At 43.2% G+C, this 23,160-nt stretch overlaps 1 protein-coding gene across 3 annotated transcripts; it reads left to right on the forward strand.

Annotated features, from left to right (window-relative positions):
* The first annotated feature begins 128 nt into the window (after positions 1 to 128).
* LOC126981778 (magnesium-dependent phosphatase 1-like) lies at positions 129 to 22,864 on the forward strand. 3 transcript variants are annotated; one of them, XM_050833319.1, is made up of 5 exons: positions 129 to 368; positions 11,111 to 11,225; positions 13,305 to 13,365; positions 16,327 to 16,545; positions 22,583 to 22,864. In XM_050833319.1, exons 2-5 carry the CDS (start codon positions 11,183 to 11,185, stop codon positions 22,749 to 22,751), a joined length of 492 nt encoding a protein of 163 aa, XP_050689276.1. In that variant the 5' UTR covers positions 129 to 368; positions 11,111 to 11,182; the 3' UTR covers positions 22,752 to 22,864. The 3 variants fall into 3 exon arrangements, with proteins under 3 accessions (XP_050689276.1, XP_050689277.1, XP_050689278.1); XM_050833320.1 differs by lacking the exon at positions 129 to 368 and adding an exon at positions 475 to 679; XM_050833321.1 differs by lacking the exon at positions 129 to 368 and adding an exon at positions 688 to 871 and having other exon boundaries at positions 11,110 to 11,225.
* Positions 22,865 to 23,160: the final 296 nt, after the last annotated feature.

Below are 23,160 nucleotides of genomic sequence, written 5' to 3' on the forward strand. Positions count from 1 at the left end.
GTCGAGTCGTCGTGTTTGGCCCCAGTAAGATGGCCGCCAGCTTGGCGCGGTGGCGACACCCGGGCCGTGCGTCTTCTGGCCAGCTCTCTAAAACTGTGACTAATCTGCATTCTCGTTTGAAATATCACTTTTAAGACTGTCTGAATTTTTACTAACGCAAGGTTTAATGTTAGTAGTATCTGAACACATCGTGTAAGAAATCGGCCCTTTATACTGACGTTAAGCGGCCATAAACTGGTGGTAAACAATACTGAACATATCCGTGTTGACCTCCAGCAGCTGTTGCAGGTGTCCCGGTCTTCAAGAGTGGCTGCACCACTCCCCTGCTGAGTCCTTCCTCTACACTGACTTGCTCTGCTGCTCACTTCGTATGTATTAATATAACAGCTGTTTTTGACACATCGCTTATTATTATTATATTTTTTTGTTGGGGACGGTGTCTGGCATGCAAGGAGTTCTGAACCTTCCTGCAGAAGTCTGGGCAACTCGACAGGATCTAACGCCACTCTGGTGACAGAATAACAAACAAAAAACCTGATACCAACTATCACTGAAGGGGCTCTTGAGGCTGTGGCCCCACAGCCTCTAGAGCCCCATCAAACACCCAAGAAGAAGAAGAGATCTGGACAACTCGAATGTGAAATCATGGAGAACTTATCTCTTGAAACCAAACCAACAGGTGAATCGCCCCGAGGCACGCTGTCTGCTGGTCCTGGGGGGTGGCTTTCCTCCCTGCACTCCACTCACCACGGCAGGGGAACATGTTTTAACCACTGGACGGGGGACCCCCCCCGGCAAATTCAAGTATTTCAGATGCATTTCATGCCGATCAACATCTAACTCCCAGTGCATAAAACTACAATATATTTTTTAGACGAAACTATTATCTTGTGTTGGTATTTGGGTAATTGTGGAGACTGACTCCGCGCCTCCAAAATACGATATTACGCCTCCATACTAGAGTTAAGGGACGAAATACATGTCCCTCAACCATAATATGTAGGCACAAGTATTTAAAAGTAAAGAAAAAGGCCTAATCCCCTTCCCCTAACAAACTTGGGGGACCCATGGGAAATTGTTTTTTTTTGGGTGGGAGAGCATATTTAAACTACTCCAGCTGAACTTTACATAACCTAACCTCTAATGGGGGGCTTCGCCCCCTTTGACCCTGCTCCTAACCAGGAGGGGCACAGCCCCCCCCTGTAACCCCCCCCCCCCCACGTATGATGCGCCGGTAAAACTAGAGAAGTACAACAGTATGTGAGACCTTGGAAAGGTTACCATTCTCGGGGGGGCAATATTGGAGGCGCGTAGTGAATCTCCATATTTACCAGTTTTGGATTTGTTTACAATGAATCTGACCTTTATTTCCCCCATAAATCACTAGTTTTTAGCAGCTCCTATCTCACCCTCCAGATATGTCAGCAATATACAAGATTAATGTAAAACATAATAAAATGGCTAATGATGATTAAAAGGCAGCCATCATGCATGAGATTAATACTGACTTCATGTACACTATATTTTTTTCTCTGAAATTGGCGCAGTAACTAACAGCTTCTGGAAAAAAGCAATCTCAAATATTGATGTATAAAGTTTGCAAGCAGTCTATTATGCACATCGTATATTAGCAGCAGTGGGGTTAGGTTAGGTTAGATTGTTAGATTTAGGTAAGTTAGATTTGTTGAGTTTAATTTAATTATGATAAATATGTGTTTTACACTTCACGTTGTTCAATTATTGTCAGTGGCAGTGGAGAAGGCTAACCCCATCTCTATATTCCTTTAAAAATCACCTTAAATTTTTTTTGTGGAGTCTAATGATGATAATATTGATACCGCCAGGATTAAGCAGCTATCCTGACAGCTGACAACCAGTGACAATGCCACAGCATAAAGCATTGGTGTGGGAAGTGTATCACATGTATTTATCATTAATAATTAAATTTGATAAATCTAACCAAACTAACTGAAAAATTGATGGAGATATTGAGAGCAAGTGATCGCAGAATGGTAAGGTACGGTATATGGCGGGACGGTATATGGCAGGGATCAGGTGGCAAGATAGGGTGTCCAGTGCAGATGTAACTAACAGATGTGGAGTAGAGGACCTGGAAACTGTGCTCAGAAGGGAAAGACTCCAATGGTTTTGACATGTAAAGAGAGCAGGGGAGGATACAGTGCTGGGAGTTTTGGAGAGATTAGAGGTAGAAGGAAGGAGACCGGTTGGTAGACCTAGGAAAATGCGGAGACAGTGTATACAGGAAGACTTGGCATTGATGGGATTGGATGAGCATCGGGCAGAGGACAGAGTAGAATGAAGGAGACGTCCAACCACTCAGGAAGAGTGAAAACGGACGTTAAACAAAATGATGATGATGATGATAACCAAACTAACTAAAACCTAATCAGATCTAACCTAACTAAATTAAATCTAGCCTCTTACCAACATGGGGCTTTACCCCCCCATGACTCCCTTTAGGGTCATGAGAAGACAAGTGAAAAGAATATATGTTAACCTCCAAATGGAGGGTTTCACCCCTCTCAACCCCGTGTATCTACATTTCGTCACGTTTGGATCCTAACTAACCTGTACATGTGCCCCGCTGCCAATATTATCCTGAAGCATGTCACTATAGTTCCTACTTGCCTTTCCCTGCCTGTATGTCACTCCAGATGTACTTGCAGGAAAAAGGTCTTATTACTGGCCTAGATTGGCATTTTGCCCCACAGTTAGGACACACAAGAGCCAAGGGAAGAATTGTGTTGTTTAAATTTTCCAGAGCTCCTTTGTCCTGGTATAAAGGAGATTCTGTATCACTGGGAAGAACATGTCTCCACCATTTGTATGGCACTTCAAAGTTCAAACTGAGAGCAGACTGTGGTTTGCAGACCTCAAAATGCTTGAATGTCATTGACTTAAGACAATCATGTGATGAGCAAGATATTAATTTCATTGGATAATGTGTTTTGCTTGCATAATCTGCTGTGAGTGGCATGCATTGTCAGTAAGGTGGCCAGGTGAGGAGACTCACTTGTGAGCTGTGACTGTCTGAGCAGGTGGAGAATTTCATATTTTTGTTTATTTTCCACTAGAAACTGAATGTAGCATTTCCATCAAAGTAACCCGTTTTCATAATGTTTGAAGGTTAATAAAAGATATTTATATATGCCTCTTTAGTGCAATGGTTACTGTGCTCTGAATATGCATTCCTGGGCTCAAATCCTGGCCTGGGCAGTTAGCATTCAGGTCAGCCACTTGTTCATCCTCCTTTTTGAGCTGGTCAGTAAATAGATACCTGGGAATACCTGGGGAAGGTAAACTGTGGTAACCTGGATGTCACAGTGGCCTAGTGTTCCTGGGCAATGGGTTCATAGTTCTAACCCACCACAGCCTCAAGGGCAAATGGAACAGAGATGAGCACTTAGGCCATGCACAGCTATCGTGTGTGGCCTGAACCTCACCTTTAAAAAGATTATTATGGTAATAGAAGATATTTTGTAAGGTTGGAAAGGAGATATCAATCAGTCAATGGTGGCATACTCTTGGGGGCATACTGCCTCGCCCACCCTATGACGCCAAGCCCCTGGGGTCCCTCTGAGCAAGTCTCCATGCAGGCCCTCTTCTCATCTTGAGTACCTCTTGGCAGGATCTATTGACTTGCTCAAGCAATGAACACTGGACGTCCCCTTGGCCTCCTCCACTCAGTATTGTCTCTTATACTGGGATCACATATCTGCGATTTTGCCTCTGTGACTAACTGCGATACCGAAAATGTTGGAGTCTCAGCTCGGTCGCCACCTGAGAAGCGCGATTTGTTGTGACAAGAAAGATCTCGCTCAATCTCCGCTCGCTTAGTCATAGACCTTTGCAGTCATTGCAGGTGAAGCGAGGAAAGATCGAGTGCGTAGCGCAGCTTACTGCAATTATTGCAAACTCGTGCAGGGATTCATCGTAAGCACATTGTGAGCGCCTGCGACGTACGCACGATTATTGCAATGGATAAAGAATGCTGCTCGACTGGCTCTCATTTCCAGTTTGACTTCGCAACGGTGTGCTACAATTAATTGTGACCACCTGCTGGGTGTCTCCACAGGGATATGAATGAGGGGTGGGTCCACCTGCTTGCACACTAACCAATCTACCCCTGCAGTAGCAACACCTCATTGACTTTATCGACAGTGACATTGTGAAGAATCCTCAGCTAGTGGCAGCTATAGTGGCCTTTGAGAGATTGCACATAATAACCCTCCAATATGTTGCACAGCTGATATAGAAAAGGAAGAAAAGGAAAGCCTGAAGTACTTGGGTACATGGATACCTGACACAAGCCACCAAAGGCCACTATCAAAACCGGATGCGTGAGCTGGCTGACGAGGACCCTCTGCTCTACCAGAACTTCATCCGCATCACTGAGACCATGTTTAACGAGATAGTGGAGCATGTTAGACCCTTTAGGGCTAATCCAATCCACCATAAGACCCACTGTTCCGAAGTACACTACCAAGATATGTGAAATTTTTAGAGATCTCAATGTCCTTGCCACACACATGAACAGACTGTACTGTTTCATCCAGCAAACCTCCAAATACCTGCACCTTGGTCTTGGCCCAGGCAACCTGAGTCCCAAGGGCCTCCTCGTGCAGTGCCTCAAGAGCCATCACTAGAGCCTCCAGCGACTCCACAAGGATTACTACATCAGCAGCAAAAGCAAGGTCATTGACTTTGGTATTGCCTATAGATGCTCCACAATAACTCTGGTCCATAACACTGCCTGGTACCCAGTCTATATAAGTGTTGAAAAGCAATGGGGCAAGGACACACCCCTGCCTCACAGGAAAGCTGAACAAGTCGCCCCCACACTTCACAGCATTCTCAGTCCCAGAATACAGGCTAGTCAGGAAGCCAATAGTCCTTCCAGGAATCCCACGGAGTTGCAGAAAATCCCAGAGTGCCTTGTGATGCACTGAATCAAATGCCTTTTTGAAATTGACATAGTCTGCAAGTATCCCTTGTTGAAACTCAAGTCGATGCTCCACCAGCACACAAAGCGCTAGGATACAGTCACTTGTCGAATTACCAGGCTTCAACCCAGACTGCTCAGATCATTACAGCTTCAGCACTTGGCTGCAAATCTGTATTAGTAATAGGTGCCTGGCACACTGAGCAGTGGAATACCATGGTGGCTGTTGCAGCCCTGATGGTCCCCTTTCCTTTTCCAAAACATATTTGGGCAATTTGGAGCTCTACAAACTCCTAAAAAGCTGCCAGATTCACTGGCTGATGTAATTTCACATAATTTCACTTGATCAACTGGAAAAAAAATCTTTACTACAAATGTGTGTTGTCAAACTAATTAATATAATTAATTAATTAATATATTAAATAAGGAAAATTTTGAGTCACCATCATTAAGCACAGAACAAGAAATATAGCAAAATAAGCCATATACCATGAACATGATCTCAGCTTCGGGATGTATAAGCTGTCTGTGATGAAAGCTATTTTTCTTCTCCCTATAAGCTTTATTTATTTGAATTATATATATATGGAGTAAACAGTGAAGCTTTGATGCAAAATCTTAGCTGGACATTAGAGAAAATTTACTTTACAGATATAAACATGCCACCAACGGTCACAAACTAACCCCTACAGAGTTACCTTGTGTTAACCCTCTAAAAATACTGTTGAAGAAAAGAAAGATGTAGTTAGAGGAGAGATAGGATGGAATGCTTTTGATGAATAGGAAAGGCAGTGTTGAAGTATAAAGTGAGTCTGGAAAAGGTGAATGGGACTAGGTGGGCTTGTAGGAGATGAGTGGACATGTCAGGGAACTAAGTGGAACAAATCTATTATTTAGTGGAAGAAGTTAGTATGAGGGAAAAGTGTGGGCTGGAGGGCTTCACATCCTCAGAGTTGATGTTACAGCTAAACAAAGTCAGAGTGTGTGGAGGAAGAGTTCCCTGGAGTGGTGTAAGTGGAAGACCAAACCCAAGTGTGAAGTTTTTACAATGGTAGCCTGTAGAGTGTTTTGTCTTTCTAAGCAAGGACTAAATCTCTGGAGGTGAACAGTGGGATATTTATGTGAGTCAGTGGGGGAAGCAAGGTATCCTGTGTGTGTGAAGAGGGGGTTGATGAGACAATAGAGCACATGTTACTTGAGTGTTTCAGGTATGAGAGAGAGAGAGAGGTTACCTTCCCCAGGCACCCATTTATCTACCATCTCGAAATGAAGGATGAACAACTGGGTGGGCTGCACACCAACTTCCCAGTCCAGGATTTTATTTGTAGTTAGGGAAGCTAACCACTACACTGTGGAGGTGGATTTGTATGATCATTTCAATAACATGTTTTTCTTTATCATGCTGTTTGCCAAATATTTAAACTTAGTTCATGTCAGGATGTAAATAAACAATGTTTTGTAAAGGCAAGAAGCTATAACTATTAAAGTAATTAGAAATTCTACTACTTTGATCCATCAAAACAGGAATTGGAATTAATGAAAAAATAAAAATTTACTTTTAACAGTCTTAATTGTATATTATTCAAACCTACAAAGTTTGTTAGTTACAGACACAGCTGTTAGTAGTGAGGAATTACTTGGCAAGATACATATCACCTAACTTAATCACTATTACATAACACCATGTACCATGTCATCCCTTGCAATGTGCTTCAAAGGTGCAGAAGATAGTCTGGAGGACAAAAAAAGCCCAGAACAGAAGGTAGACCACCTCCATATCAGGCACCGGATATGTAAAGATGTACTTTTAAGGTCTGCTTTTAAATAAATTACAGTTGAGGTTGAAATTCTCAATATTTACAATACACTTAATACTTACTTGCCCTTCATCATGCCACACTACCTAGCCTGCCTACTTACTGGTTTCCTCTGGCCATTCTTTGGTGCTTAGTTCTCTCATACCCTTTCTTAGCCAACCACATACCTAGATACTTATACTCTATCATTCTTTATATTTCATTGCCACCTAGCAACCAAGCCCTATTCCTATCAGAGTGATCCCCATTCACCACTACTACTTGACTATTCTTACTGAACTAATGTTAAAATCCTTGCCATGATCAGGCATAGCATTCAGCATCTCTTTCAATGTACTAAGACATGATTGGTCTCAGACTCAGAGTGGTCAAATCTAAAGGAGGCAGTACATTCATTGCAGCCGTAGATTATCCTGGACGTGTGAGTCATGGTGAGGGCTTGATGGGAATGGGAGGGGGGGATGCATGATAAATCCTTGGTCTCAAGTTATACTGTAGCTGTATTTTTATTGTTAGCTATCTCTCTGGGTGTAGGAGTCAAGGAACTCTAAGGCAAGTATAGTCATTGTATTGTTTTCTATCTACATCTATATCTCCGACACCCTGTTCCCTCTAAAGGGTGGCTGTGGCTGAAGTGTCTCCATTTCTCCCTGTTTTGGCACTCCCTCAGAGCATACTCAATCCTGCTGCTTCCAACTCTCTTGCTCCAATACTTGCTCACCCTATTGATCCACTTCACAGGTGGTCCTTCCCCTGACACCCCCTCCCTTAAATCCTTCCCCATACTCTCTCTTCACAAGTTCATTCTCATTCATTCCCATTACGTGTCCAAACCATCTCAGTGCACCATGCTTCACCCATTCGACCATTCAACAATCCAATCCCTCCACTGTCACACCTATATCAAACTACTCATACATTCTTTCATTACTTTTTCCATCCCATCCTATAACACCACATGCACCTCTTATATAACTCATTTCCATTGCACATATTCTCAATTGCTGTACTGCATTCCTCATGATTAAATTATAATTTCAAATTGTATTTTCACATTCTAGAAGTCTTGCAACCCCCCCACAAGCATCTCGCTACGTCTAGACTTGAGACCCCTCTAGGAGTTAGAGGGGTCACGATCCCTAGTTTGAGAACCACAGCCCTAGAGTTGGTCAATGGATCTTGAGCTTACTTAAGGATGCTTTAAGGATAGTGCAGGAGTGGATTTTTTTTGCTTTGAAGTAGAAAGTGTTATGGTGTGTCATGCTGGATAGGACACCATGGGCAGTGTGGGTCCTGGACTATGTTGAGCCAGTGTAGGTGGGCATTGAGGCATTGATGGCTTAGGCCAGGGGACAGCTGGAGGAGTAAGTTCGTCAGTGCTGGGTGGGCGAGTGTCTACCATCTTAGTTCGATATGCCTTGGGTCATCTGTCAGTCTGCTGTTCCAGTATTTTGTAGAGATCTGTCTTAGGTGTGTCAGTAAGTCACTGTGTTCTGGAGGCCTGTCTGTTGACTGGGGATGGGAGTGGGCCAGGTTAGCTGCTTGGTCCACCAGTGTTGCCATGATGCTGATGTGCAAGGACACCCACTGGAGGTACACTTGTCTACTCCCCAAGGACAGCCATGCAAGGATTGTGTGTATTGTGAAGCACAGCATGTGGTGTGTGTTTAGAGGTGGGTAAATATTTCTTTCAGTGCTGCTTCCTATTTTTTTTTTTTTTCCATTTTATAGTTTTTAAGTTCATTTGAGTATTTTGAGATATCATTTGTGCAATGAATTAAATATATAGTCAAGACAGTCTCAGACCATGATGGCCTTGTCATGATGGCCCTACAAACAGCTGCCATCCTATGAGTGGTACTCAATACTATAGAATATATACATTTTCTGCTGTTATTTTATTATCTTACTGTCTGTTTATTTTCCATGTAAAACGTTCTCAGAATTTTTTTTTTTTTTTTATCCTGTATCTTATTTGGTGTTTTCTATTTAATTTGAAAGCCTTTGTATAAAAGATTTTGATACATCAAGCATCATGTTATATGTCAAACTTGAGTGAACCTGTGCTAAACCATAAATTCAATATGTACAGTATACCAATATGTAACCTAATGAGGGGTCAAGATTGACACGGTCATATAATGGTTATTATTATTATTGCACAACAAATGATGCCTCAAAACATTTAAATGAACAAAAAAAAAAAATGGAGTAAAGAAAAAAAAAAATAGAGTAGTTGGAGGGCAGTGAGAGTATGGGAAGAGATAAATTGGTTGGCGTGGGGGGTGTTGAGGCAGCATTGGGGCCCTCAATGACGGCGAAGCACGCAGCCCCCAGGATTATATCAGGCTGGAATTTCCAGGTAGTGAAGGTATGCAGGGCTGGAAGATAAATAAATAAATTCGTCCCATTCTGCGCATCCTCCCGAGGCTCCTCCCCGAGATCCAAGTGACGTAGCACAGGGTATAAAAAAAACCTGATCGAGCAGGCAACCCCATCAGTCCCACCTGACACACACCTACAATCCGCTCCACCCAAGGATTATATACTATAAGGATAGCTCACTAAGCATTTGTTTTACCCACAATGCACCGCGGGTGACTGTCACACATGTACACAAATGGTGCTGGGCGAGAAACTGGTTCACTTCACTGTGTTCTCAACTTCTCACCGCAGCGTGCTCAGTGAAAATGGTGTTTTGTGCTATATATGGGTGCTACAGTGGCTCAACCTATATAATAAGGATAGCTTACTAAGCATTTCTTTTACCCACAATGTACCGCGTATGCAATCTGGTTCACTCTCTCCATATAAAGTGTATTGGGGGCCATTACTTATTGATCTTGTCACTAATTCATAGTCAGATTTTGCGCTTTTTTGGTTGCTGGGGATATGTGGTTGAATTGGGCAGTTGTTGAGTTGGCCAGCGGTGTGCAGTGGTGGAGATATTTGAGAAATATTTTATATGGGAGTTGCTGGGAAATGTTGCTGTCTGCCATGTATCGGTGCTTGCTTTTTCTCAATTTTCGTTAACGTTCGTTTTCTGCAACTTTGCAGGGGTAACTAATCCTGTCATCAAAATAGCTAACATAGATATATATTAATTGAAGTATTACTGTTGGATCAGGAAAATTATATCAAATGGTTAATATAAATAATGTATAAAGGGATCAATGTATATGTAAGAATACACAAAGACTATACCAACTTCTATATTATCTATAACGATATTGATGACAGGATTGGTTACCCCTGTAAAGTTGTAGAGGGTGGGTGTTGGGGAAATTTGAAAGAACGTAAGCGTCGATGTGTGGTGGACAGCAGTGTTTCTCGGTACCTTTTTTCTAACATATTTCTCAAATAATTATGTTGCTGTGTACTGTTTGCCAACTCAACAGCTGCCTAATTTGATTGCATATCCTTAGCAATCAAAAAAGCGCAAAATCTGACCATGAATATGAATAAATAAGGGTTTTCTAGTACATTTTATACCGTGAGAGCAGGGTGAGAGTGAACCAGATGACGTATCGCAGTCATGACGTTATCGATGACGTTTCAGTGAGCTATCCTTATAATATATATCCGCCCTTCTACTCTCCCTCGCTCCCACCAAATTCTCTCTCTCTCTCTCTCTCTCTCTCTCTCTCTCTCTCTCTCTGTGTGTGTGTGTGTGTGTGTGTGTGTGTGTGTTTACACACACACACACACACACACTCACACACAGCTCTTTTGAACAGAGGCTCTTCGTATGATCAACTTCACTCCTCTTACTGACAGTCTTCAACCTATTAAAATCCGCCGCAATGTTGACTATCTTCAATCGATATTATCATGCTAACTGCTCTTCTGAACTTGCTAGCTGTATGCCTCCACTCCTCTCGCAGTTACGCTGCACACAAAGTTCTACTCTAGCTCATCCCTATGCTTTCCAAATCTTTATGCAAGAGTTAAATAGCATCTTCATTTTATCATCCCATTCGCTGGTAAAATGTGGAATTTCCTCCTGGCTATGTCTTGGTCTCTTTCAAAGGGGGACTAGGGGATTATCGACACCTCTCCATCTATATTTCCTCCTGGCTTTGACTTGAACTCTTTCAAGGGGGGTAGGGGATTATCACACACACACGGTAGAAATTACATCCAAGGGCAAAAATAATGGACAGTCTGATTATGATGATAATTCAAAGTTTCGTATGCCATATTTACGTGACCAAACCAAAATGAAGTAAACCACAAACTTGTCTTAAAATATTTTCAATAATACTTAGGTAAATATGGTGATAGGTAATGTTATTTTTGTATCATTCTCAATTACATATTTTTCTTTCAGCTGTCCTGTGATTTGGGGTTAAGTGTGTGGCTGATTACTTGTGCTGCCCAATCAATAAAAAAGCAAGCAGTCATGAGTAAAATGACCAGACCCAAAGTGATCGGCTTTGATCTAGGTAAGTTACGGGTGATTTACAGCAGTATTTTGTTTTAGATATTTTACACAGTGTTACTACAAACTTACTAGTAGTTGGGTTAACCGAGGAAAAGGTACAAAGTAATAACTAAGTCGTAACCTTTTAGATAGGATACATAAAGCACTGACTAACATTTTTTTTACTTTTTTACTTAATGAATTACATTATGACGGTAAGATTGGATTGTTACCAGACCTAATTACATATCTGCAGTTGTATGTTATTTTTTTGCACACCCTTTAAATCCTTCCCATCTCCCATTTGCACTAACAAGCAAAACAAGAGTGCTGTAGGTGCGGGAAGGTCCCCCTACCGAGGTGTCCTGAAACCAAATAAATAATAACACTCAACATCATTCAACAGAGCTGCCTTGGCTCCAGCCTCATCCCTTATTTCTTATTTCAATCTCATTCCTGTCATCTAGTCTGCACTGCAGACGTTTGGCAGGAGAGTTTGAAGGCCCAGATAGCCGGCCCTCATTAGATGGGTGAGGCTCTGCGACCCTGGTACGTCATACGATAACATACGCGCCGCCGCAGTGAGATAGCGTTAACCCGTCTGAGGACTGGCCATACAAGTTTAACACATGGTTTCCTCATGTCCTGGGGAGTACAGCCTTACTGCGATGACTGTTTGGTCCCTCTGACTGTTCGGCACTTGCTGGTCGAGTGCCCCATTCTGGGGGACCGACGCGAGCAGTGCCTTTCCTGATGCTGTGGTAGGGATGGTGTCAAGGTTCCAAGTTGGGTGCTGCAATTGGAAGGTATGAACACAAAAAAAGATAAATGGTTAGACACCAATTTATAGAAAGTAAACAACCCCAAACAGCCTCACAAAACTGGAAGTCTCCAACGGGAAAGCTTCAGCACGCCGGACTCAGCGATGATCCTTTGCACGGCTTCTTCCTCTTCTTGCGTCCCGTCCTCGGAGTGGCAGTGACGAGGCAGCACAGCTTCGTCCTTGAAGTGGTGTAGACGTGGTGGACGAGGGAGGCGCAGGAGGAGAAGGGGCGTCAGGGTCACGGCAGTAACGGGAGTCCGGGCGTGGAGAGGAGAGAGGTAAGGGCACCCAGAACAAGCCCACGGTTCCGATGAAACCCGAAAGAGAGCAGAGCTGGAGCCAGTGTAGGCGCCACTATAAACAATTGACTGCGCCATGACGGGCTCGGGCCGAACATCAGGCCCCTATGCAATACCCTACTGGCGCTATAGGCCATGTGTAAAAAAAAAAAAAAAAGTTCAGGACGAGGAATGCTCTGGCCACCCACCAAGTCGCCTCCCACTGCGGGTTAAGAGGCCTCGGTGGTTTGTTCATCCGAGGCGTCGAACGGCTTGATGCGGACGAGCAGCGAGTGTGTGGTCGTTCGCCTCGTCCAGGTGGTAGTTGCCCTCACAGATGGAGTTTTCCATCTCGCCCTGATGCTGGGGAGTGAGTGTCAGTCCCCGGGACATAAGGTACTGCTCTTTGTTGAGAGGGTTGGATTGATCCACATACTTTGAGCATGTTCTAGTCAATCCTTACTTTTATTTGTTTCTACTTAGTTTTTATTTGCTCTAATGAAATGCTAAATGTTATGTTTTGAACTGATTTTTTGTTGCATATGGTAAATCGTATCCGGCGCCATATGACCAGTGCTGTTGCCGCGCCAAGAAATATTGATCAATCAATGCTCTCTTTTTGGCCTTATCAACGGCTTATTTACCTGCACCTATACGCCTTTGATGCTGGGCATTTGTGGAGGGTGTATTTAAGAAAGGGTATATACCCCTTTTTTGTGATGGATGCCACTTGCCGCCAAAAGGTATATAACCCGAGTACGAGCAGCCTTACTCCTGAGCCTTGCAGGTGACTTGCCAAACAGCTCATTTCTTTCCTTTGTCAACACAGACTTTGCGGCTCATGAAGAAACTGTCCGCTAGTCACAGAATCCGGATTTTTTTTTTTTTTTTTTTTTTTTGTGTGTGTGTGTGTGTGTGTGTGTGTGTGTGTGTGTGTGTGTGTGTGTGTGTGTGTGTGTGTGTGTATTTGATTGTATATATCATACTCTTCTTTTGACAGATTACACATTGTGGCCTTTTTGGGTGGACACACACGTTGATCCACCTTTCCATAAGGATAGGTAAGTTGATCCTTGAGTAATGTCAATATGTATAATTATCAAGTGCTTGAAAAATAGTATCTTACGGGAGCAGTCCAGCAAGAGATAGTTTGTTCAGTCACATAGATAACAAACACTTTTTCAACAGTAGAACATTTTATTTACTTTCACTTACTCAGGTTTAGCTTTACTGTTACATTAAACATTCTGTGCCTTTTAGTGATAGTATTAAATGGTCATAAGTATATATGCGAGAGTGGTCACCATGTTTTTCTATTCGTGCCTTCGCAGTATCCGTGTTATCAAAGCTGGTCTGACAAGATGAGTGACCCGTTGTAACCAGTAAAGGCAACTAAGTGACAGGTTATTAACTTAGCAGCCATAGGTTATAGATTTTATGAAATTAGATTAGTGTAAAGGCAAACATGTTAATTTCGAAATAGTTTTTTACATCTTGTGCCTTGATATTATGCATAGTTAAGGTACATATATTTTGTCCTTCAAGTATAATGATTAAGGTGCTAATGTTGTATTTAGAGATGCAGACACCTTGCACGATTATCTATACGTAGCTCACTCAATACTCTATTTACTTTATTTAATTCCTAATATTGTTAGGTTGCTTTAATGTGAAGGATTTAAGTTTCTGTATTTGATTGTTACTTTTACTTCTTGGTGCTTGTTGGGATCATGTGGTCTGTTAATAGGTGATGGGGCTCAAGTATGAAATAAAGCAGTTACAGTTATTAGAGTAAATAACTGGACATGTTTTATCCGGAATATATTTCATAACTTTGGTGTTGAGATGTTCTGCAGAGTCCAACCTAAGACCTATATATATGCTCTAATCCTGGATGGTGTTATTTTTTCTTGTGTGAGTGGTGAAGCTATTTTTAATTTTTAATTTCTAAGTCCTTTGCCAGGAAAAGCCTAGCCCATGCCATCTCCGTGTAAATTATCTAAACCAATGGAAATATCTGAATGTTAGTCAGGTCGTTAGGTTACTTTCATTTCAAAAAGTTGGGTAGGTACTCAAAATCAAACTCAAAGTCATACGAAATATAACAACATGACAGCTCTGAAACACAAAATAGCATAACTTAAAAAAAATAACTATGCCGCATTCAGCAAAACACCCCACGATTCATTCGAATTCTTTCCCGAACTTGAGCCGCATCGTAATTCGGCTGGATTCGGGAACAAATTCAGCTGTGGTGCGGCTTAACTCATCCAGACAGGCGTGCCTCTACGTTTTGTATGATAAATATTATCATAAGAAATATTGGCTGTTTTTAATCTTCGGATTGCTTTTGAATGTGGGGCCAAGGTTTCTGATTAATTTCAAGAAACGTGGCTGACACCAAAAATGACCACGAAAAGGAGATAGTTCAGGCCAAAAATATTCGTTAGTATAATTAACTCGTTTGGTTCGGTACGGCAACCTGTGTCCAAACGTGGGTAGTGTCACTGGTTCGGTACGGCCACTGGTGTCCGTGACCCGTGACGGCAAGTTGAAGTAAATTGTAGGCCATAATGGGATGTGGCAGTCCACCATATATGACCCAGGTCTAAAAACTAATCAGTTTAGTTTCTCCCCCAATGTGAATGATGGTAAAGATGGCTAATAATGTGAGGTACGTGGATATTACCGTTACTAACATTCAGATATTTCCATTGGTTTAGATAATTTACACGGAGATGGCAAGTGCTTGGCTTTTCCTGGCAAAGAACTTAGAAATAAAAAAATAAAAATAGCTTCACCACTCACACACAAAAAAATAACACCATCCAGGATTAAAGCATAGGTCTTAGGTTGGACTCTGCAGAACATCTCAACACCAAAGTTATGAAATATATTCCGGATAAAACATGTCCAGTTATTTACTCTAATAACTGTAACTGCTATATTTCATACTTGAGCCCCATCACCTGTTAACAGACCACATAATCCCAACAACTGGATGTTAGCCGTCACAAGTATGTGTATTTTATAACCAATACCACCCGGTAAAATTATTTTTGAGTGAAAAAACAAAAACAGCATTGCATAGTTATGAGAGGAGCACACCAATGTCCATAGTATTTTTTTTTTTTTACAACAAAGGAGGCAGCTCAAGGGCACACAAAAAAATAAAACAATAATAAAAAAAAGCCCGCTACTCGTTGCTCCTAAAAAAGAAACAAAAGAGGTGGCCGAAAGCAAGATCAAATACGGGAGGAGAGATGTCCTGATACCCTCCTCTTGAAAGAGTTCAAGTCGTAGGCAGGGGGAAATACAGATGAAGGAAGATTGTTATGCTGTTTTGTTTTGCTAGTCTCATTTATGTTCCATATTTAGCCTTTTCTCAGCCACTCATAGCATACTTAGTTTATACTTATGTCCTTTATCAGTGAACCCTACATTATGGACCAGAAACTTGCCCCAGCCCTGTCATTAAGCCGCGAATTATGGAAAATCAATCGCTTTGGTGCAAATCGCCATAACTCCCTTATTTCTGGGGCTACAGAAATGTTTTTGGTATCAATCGACGGCAAAATGAAAGGGCTATATTTTTTAACAAGCGACCGGGCTCAAAAACCGACTCGAAAGGGTAAAAAATCGAATAAATTAGCAGAAAACGACTCTGAAAAACCTATTTTTGAGTTTCTAACCTTGAAACCCAATCATTTTTGGGGAATTTAAAAAAACATATCAAATAATTTAGCACTACCGACATCAGGGCATTCATTGGCACTCAAGATCACCACCTAACTATTGACGAAATGATGGCAGATGAGGAGAATAAGGAAAAATCGGTCACTGAGGCACTCCTGGATACATATAACCTTCCATCCATATATTGTACAGCCTGACAATTTAGAAGTGCCATTTAACGTAATCAAATGGCAGACCGGTAGCAGACAAGAAGTTTTGTTGGGTGAATGCTTGGTGTACAGTTTCAAATCCAAATAAGTTTTATTATTGCTTTTTTTGATTTACAGAAATGGTCAAGTACAGGACCGGCGCAACAAGAAGGTGAAACACTATGGCGAGGTGCCAAGAGTCCTGCATTGGCTGCACAGCGAAGGGTTTACACTGGCTGCTGTGTCTCGCACAGGGGAAGTTGATGGTGCCAATCAGCTTCTCAAGCTCTTTGACTGGGACAAGTACTTCACATACAAGGAAATCTATCCTGGTTGTAAGATAAAACATTTTGAACGGTAAGTTGTGTTTGTAAATTAAAATAAGATATATGAAGGAACATTAGTTTGCATGAGGATTAACATACTCTTTGATTACTTAATTATCAGTATGAATTATTTTTTGCCTAAGAAGCTGCACTTTGAAAAAAAAATCACCGCATTCTCTGCCCTAAACTTTAGATTTTCTCAGAAGTTAGAGGTTACTATATACACTTGATTAACTTGACTAACCTAAACATCCCTGTCTGACACGGTAAGTCCTAGACGATTCCTAAATTGAGTAAAACATATTCAATAAACTCAATTTCACGGATTTAGGATATCCTGTTCAATCCTCTCAACCAATCCCGTTATCAATCCTTCCCCTATCCACCAGTCCCATTACCAATCCTTCCCCTATCCACCAGTCCCATTACCAATCCTTCCCCTATCCACCAGTCCCATTACCAATCCTTCCCCTATCCACCAGTCCCATTACCAATCCTTCCCCTATCCACCAGTCCCATTACCAATCCTTCCCCTATCCACCAGTCCCATTACCAATCCTTCCCCTATCCACCAGTCCTCTTACCAATCCTTCCCCTATCCACCAGTCCCATTACCAATTCTTCCCCTTTCCACCAGTCCCATTACCAACCCTTCCCCTCTCCACCAGTCCCATTACCAACCCTTCCCCTCTCCACCAGTCCCATTACCAATCCTTCCCCTTTCCACCAGTCCCGTTACCAATACTTCCCCTATCCACCAGTCCCATTACCAACCCTTCCCCTCTCCACCAGTCCCATTACCAATCCTTCCCCTCTCCACCAGTCCCATTACCAATCCTTCCCCTCTCTACCAGTCCCATTACCAATCCTTCCCCTCTCCACCAGTCCCATTACCAATCCTTCCCCTCTCCACCAGTCCCATTACCAATCATTCCCCTCTCCACCCGTCCCATTACCAACCCTTCCCCTATCCACCACTCCCATTACCAACCCTTCCCCTCTCCACCAGTCCCATTACCAATCCTTCCCCTATCCACCAGTCCCATTACCAACCCTTCCCCTATCCACCAGTCCCATTACCAACCCTTCCCCTCTCCACCAGTCCCATTACCAACCCCTACCCTATCCACCAGTCCCGTTACCAATCCTTCCCCTCTCCACCAGTCCCGTTACCAATCCTTCCCCTCTCCACCAGTCCCATTAACAGTCCTTCCCCTATCCACCAGTCCCATTACCAATCCTTCCCCTATCTACCAGTCCCATTACCAATCCTTCCCCTCTCCACTAGTCCCATTACCAATCCTTCCCCTGTCCACCAGTCCCATTACCAACCCTTCCCCTCTCCACCAGTCCCATTACCAATCCTTCCCCTATCCACCAGTCCCATTACCAATCCTTCCCCTATCCACCAGTCCCATTACCAAAACTTCCCCTATCCACCAGTCCCATTACCAACCCTTCCCCTATCCACCAGTCCCATTACCAACCCTTCCCCTATCCACCAGTCCCATTACCAACCATTCCCCTATCCACCAGTCCCATTACCAACCCTTCCCCTATCCACCAGTCCCATTACCAATCCTTACCCTCTCCACCAGTCCCATTACCAATCCTTCCCCTATCCATCAGTCCCATTACCAACCCTTCCCCTATCCACCAGTCCCATTACCAATCCTTCCCCTATCCACCAGTCCCATTACTAATCCTTCCCCTCTCCACCAGTCCCATTACCAATCCTTCCCCTATCCACCAGTCCCATTACCAGTCCTTCCCCTCTCCACCAGTCCCATTACCAACCCGTCCCCTATCCACCAGTCTCATTACCAACCCCTCCCCTCTCCACCAGTCCCATTACCAACCCATCCCCTATCCACCAGTCCCATTACCAATCCTTCCCCTATCCACCAGTCCCATTACCAACCCTTCCCCTATCCACCAGTCCCATTAACAATCCTTCCCCTCTCCACCAGTCCCATTACCAACTCTTCTCCTATCCACCAGTCCCATTACCAACCCTTACCCTCTCCACCAGTCCCATTACCAATCCTTCCCCTATCCACCAGTCCCATTACCAACTCTTCCCCCTCCACCAGTCCCATTACCAACCCTTACCCTATCCACCAGTCCCATTACCAATCCTTCCCCTCTCCACCAGTCCCATTACCAACCCTTCTCCTCTCCACCAGTCCCATTACCAATCCTTCCCCTATCCACCAGTCCCATTACCTACTTTTCCCCTATCCACCAGTCCCATTACCAATCCTTCCCCTATCCACCAGTCCCATTACCAACTTTTCCCCTATCCACCAGTCCCATTACCAATCCTTCCTTTATCCACCAGTCCCATTAACAATCCTTCCCCTCTCCACCAGTCCCATTACCATCCCGTCCCCTATCCACCAGTCCCATTACCAATCCTTCCCTTATCCACCAGTCCCATTGCCAACTTTTCCCCTATCCAACAGTCCCATCAAATAAACCATAAACCGTTGGATGCCCATCTCAACAACGTCTCAACAGCGCTGTTTCGACGTTGGGAATGGTCGGCATTTAAGGGGATCTATTTACTATGGTCGTAACGTACGTCCTGCAGCGCGACATTTTCAAACGTCGGGAGGCGTCGGGAGACAGGATCGCGAATGTGTGACACTAGCTGTAGCATAGAATACTTTTTAGCGCTAACCCTCACGACGTCACATTCCTCTTCTGATGTCCGCTGAGCATCCGGCGACCGCTTCCAGACCTCTTTTAGATCATGCGCGACCCTTTCACATCAACACCCAAGACCTCGTTCTTCCTAGTTTCATGGGTTGTCGTGGCCCAGAGTCGGCACAGTGTAAATGGGGCATAATACTACCAAAATGCAATGCTGAAGCCCATCTGTCAACCCCGACGCTAGATTCTCTTGAATAGAGGATCAAAGATGAGCTTCGGGGAGCAGCATGAGCCAAACAAGACGCCACTATAAACACTTCCCTGCGCCATAACGGGCTGGGTCCGCTCACCAGAAGAAAGCCTACCGGCGCCATAGGCCAAACATAAGAAGAAACGCTCTGGTAGCTCAATCGGTTAAAGCGCCGCGCTGCAAGGCTACACGGCCAAACGGCGGCGGTTCGAGCCCCGCTCAGGCCGGATTCTTTCCGTTGGCTAGGAGTGGTTACTGTCCCCCCTTGAGCAAGGGGGATGGGGTGTGTGGTGTGTGAGGTCCTGGCAGTACCCAGAGACCGACAATAATGAACACTTGCTCACGTCGTGAGGGTACCGGTTGACGAAAGCGAGTCCAACTCGTGATCAGGCCGTGGTGAATTACACACACACACGGCCAATCCGAGCGAGCTTACACGCAATCCAATTCCAAGCCCCTTCCAGCAGGGTTGATCAACCTGCCCCATACCCTTAGTTTCCACTCAGGGTTGTTTCGTTCAAATTACCCTTTGAGCAGGATTGACGTCCGAGAGGCTTTCCACGTGTTCATATAGCTGAAGTTGGCCTTCACGAACCACAAGCCTCTATCCAGTTTTATGAAGTAGTCGCTGGTTCGATAATACGTCATTCCAGCGATGCTCCATGATCCTGCGAAAGCACTTGGTACAGTCTGATACTAAAATCGTGAAACTTTCCGCTTGTTCTCTACCGGAGGTTCGAGCCCCGCTCAAGCCAGGATTTTATCACTGATAAGAAGCCGTAATTATCACCCCTTGAGCAAGGGAGGTGGTGTGTGTGAAGGTCCCAGCAGTACCCAGAGATCGACTTACGAGCCTTGCTCTAACAGGGAGGGTTAGACAGTTGGCCAAGTGTCTGGGAGACAAATAGTCATGCCACCCGGTGACGCTCGAGGCTAGGATTCAGCTACGTTTAATCAATCACATGCAACTAAAGAATAAGCTGATGTTTGTAAACAGGACAAAACATTCTTGATTGAAAGTGGAAATGAAAACCCTCATTCTTACCAGGTGTTACCACCGACTACGTTTTTGGGCCCACGAAACTTGAACTAATCTTTCAATTATCGTAAATTACCTGTGTTTATCTGGGACTTGTAACAATTACACTTCAATACAATAAAATATACAATTATTAGTAAAATTGTAGTTGATCATTCTCGTTGTTTTATTTGATGGTAAATGAGAGAAAATTAATGACCGTTGCAAGGTTCTCCTCATTAAAAATCTTTCTGGCATGAAAGCTCTGTAAAATACAGCAGAATTGGACTTAAAAAAATATTAATAACACAAAATTTGCTGAGTATCTGCTTTGGGCAGTGTCGGCGGTCACTCAGATAATATTGGCTTAGCGGTGACGTGCTAATCCCTGCAGCCAGCGAGACAGGATGGGAGCGTGACATCCCTTTTGCCCCACTAAGTGACGAGACCCCAACACTGAGCTGCGCCTGAATAGACCTGTCCCAGCAGCAATATGGGCGGACTGGTGTCCCTGAGGGGCCTGGGGTTGTCTGCAGCGACGGGGTGGAAGACCGCACAGGCGACACACTCAGCCATCACTACCCCTCACGTCACCGCTAACGTGCTGCACTCTCATTGTCCGTCACCATGATTTCACTTAATGTCACAAAAAAAAGTTCCTTGAGATGTTAAGTTTCTGCTAAAATGGGAGAAGGGGGAAGAGGGGAGAGAAGGCCAACAAACTGACCCGGGGCTGCTCTATTAGGATCGCCGTGACCCATGTCTGGCCCTGGTGAGGTCACAGGTTTCACGTGTTTCCCTTATTTTTTATTACCCAAAAGGTATTTAGGCAAGTTTTTGGACGAATCCAGAACCAGTTACCATTTTGTCATAAAATAAATGCCCCAATTTTCACATATTCAGGTTTCACGCACCATTTTGTAAAACCAATTATGCTCTAAACTGGGTGCACCGTTGTAATAGACCTGGGACACTAAGCCCTATGTTTACCAAGTTTTTTACAGTTTCGGTGTTGCCTACCGCAGCACTGCTTGTGTAAAGGACCTATTATATAAGGCCAGATGTCGAAATAACCACACCTTCAGAAATAATACCCATCTAACATCTAATTGAATTATACTAGAGATGCTTTAATTATTATTATTACTATTATTACTATTATTATAATTATTATTATAATTATTATTATTATTATTATTATTATTATTATTATTATTATTATTATTATTATTATTATTATTATTATCATCATCATTATTATTACTGTCACTCTAAGACACGAAACGGGAAGAGAGGGAGGAGTGCGGATACTATTCGCTGCCTGTTCAGTAGCTCCCAAGCACCTGAGACACCGAGAAAGAGAAAATGAAAGTGAAAGCGGTGAGAGAGAAGGAGAAAGGTGAGTGAATTGCGGTTAAGCAAAAACGCATAAAAACAAAGCGAAGATCATCCACCAAGGAAGGGAGAGTGTGGACGCTTAGGAAGACCCGGTGCACGGCAAAGGCTTGAGTCCGAATCCACACCCTAAAACTAGATGGTCGTTGACTAACAAGCTTATCCGTCCTTTGACAGGTCTTGTATTTCGTCCTGCTGGGTGTCTAGTCACCCTCCTCACTGGATAGTCCAGTGGAGACGGTTTAGTCGCCCACAGTCCAATCATGCAATAGGCCAGACTGGGCATGGGTGACTTCCAACTTTAAGTTCAAGTTAAGTATGGGGGTACTCACGAGATAGATACGGGGCCGTGCATATTCGGCACTCTGTAGTCATATATACCAAGGTAAAGAGAGGTGTTTCTTCTACCATGATATATACCATACACAGACACAAACCTTAAAACCGTCTAGTAATGGGTAAAAAAAATTCCACGACCAGCACGTACCATGTTTTGACATTTAACACCAATCTATAACTTGTATCTCGGAATCCCGAAACAGAAAAGAAAAAAAAAAAAAAAACGAGTTCACCAGGAACAGTACCGTTCTGCGCGTGGGCGCGTGTGGCGCTGCCTGCATAGCCCAATCCGTCCATTGATGTAACTGGAAAGTTAGAGTAGATACTTAATTTGTCTACAACTTGCATAATATTACAATAGCTTATCCTGATTCCACTGCATGCATATTTTCTAGTAATGATTATTTTCAGAATCAAGACCAAGTCTGGAGCAGAGTTCAATGAAATGCTCTTCTTTGACGACGAACATCGGAACAAACGGGACTTAGACACCATTGGTGTTTACACTGTGATGGTTGAGGACGGCGTCACTGAAAAGCTTGTCAAGAATGGCCTTGAACAGTTTTCTAAGAAATCGTAGTCAAGTTCTTGTGTCACCTGACATTTGTTTATATTCAGTTCTTTGCCACATGCAGACTAATTTATTTGTATAGTTGGAATATGTCTAGAAAATATTAAAATTTTGCAACATGACTCTACATATTTGCTTTCACGTGTCCCACGTACGAGTATGATCCAAATCCAAACCTCGACTTTGTTTACTATGCTCAATTCCACGGGAGAAAAGAAAATTCCACTATGCAACCCCCTCTAAACTTTCATATTTCGTACATTCTTGTTTTGAACAGCTACATGATATACATTGATGTTAAACTCAGAAACTTCATCGAAAAACAATATAAACTGTTTATCGCTTTGTTTCAAACATAAATGTAACAAGAATTAGTAGTCCGATGATAAAACAAATATATCAAGTGTGTGTGTGGGAG

The sequence above is a fragment of the Eriocheir sinensis genome, chromosome 49 (assembly GCF_024679095.1).
Source record: "Eriocheir sinensis breed Jianghai 21 chromosome 49, ASM2467909v1, whole genome shotgun sequence".
Taxonomy (NCBI): Eukaryota; Metazoa; Arthropoda; class Malacostraca; order Decapoda; family Varunidae; genus Eriocheir; species Eriocheir sinensis.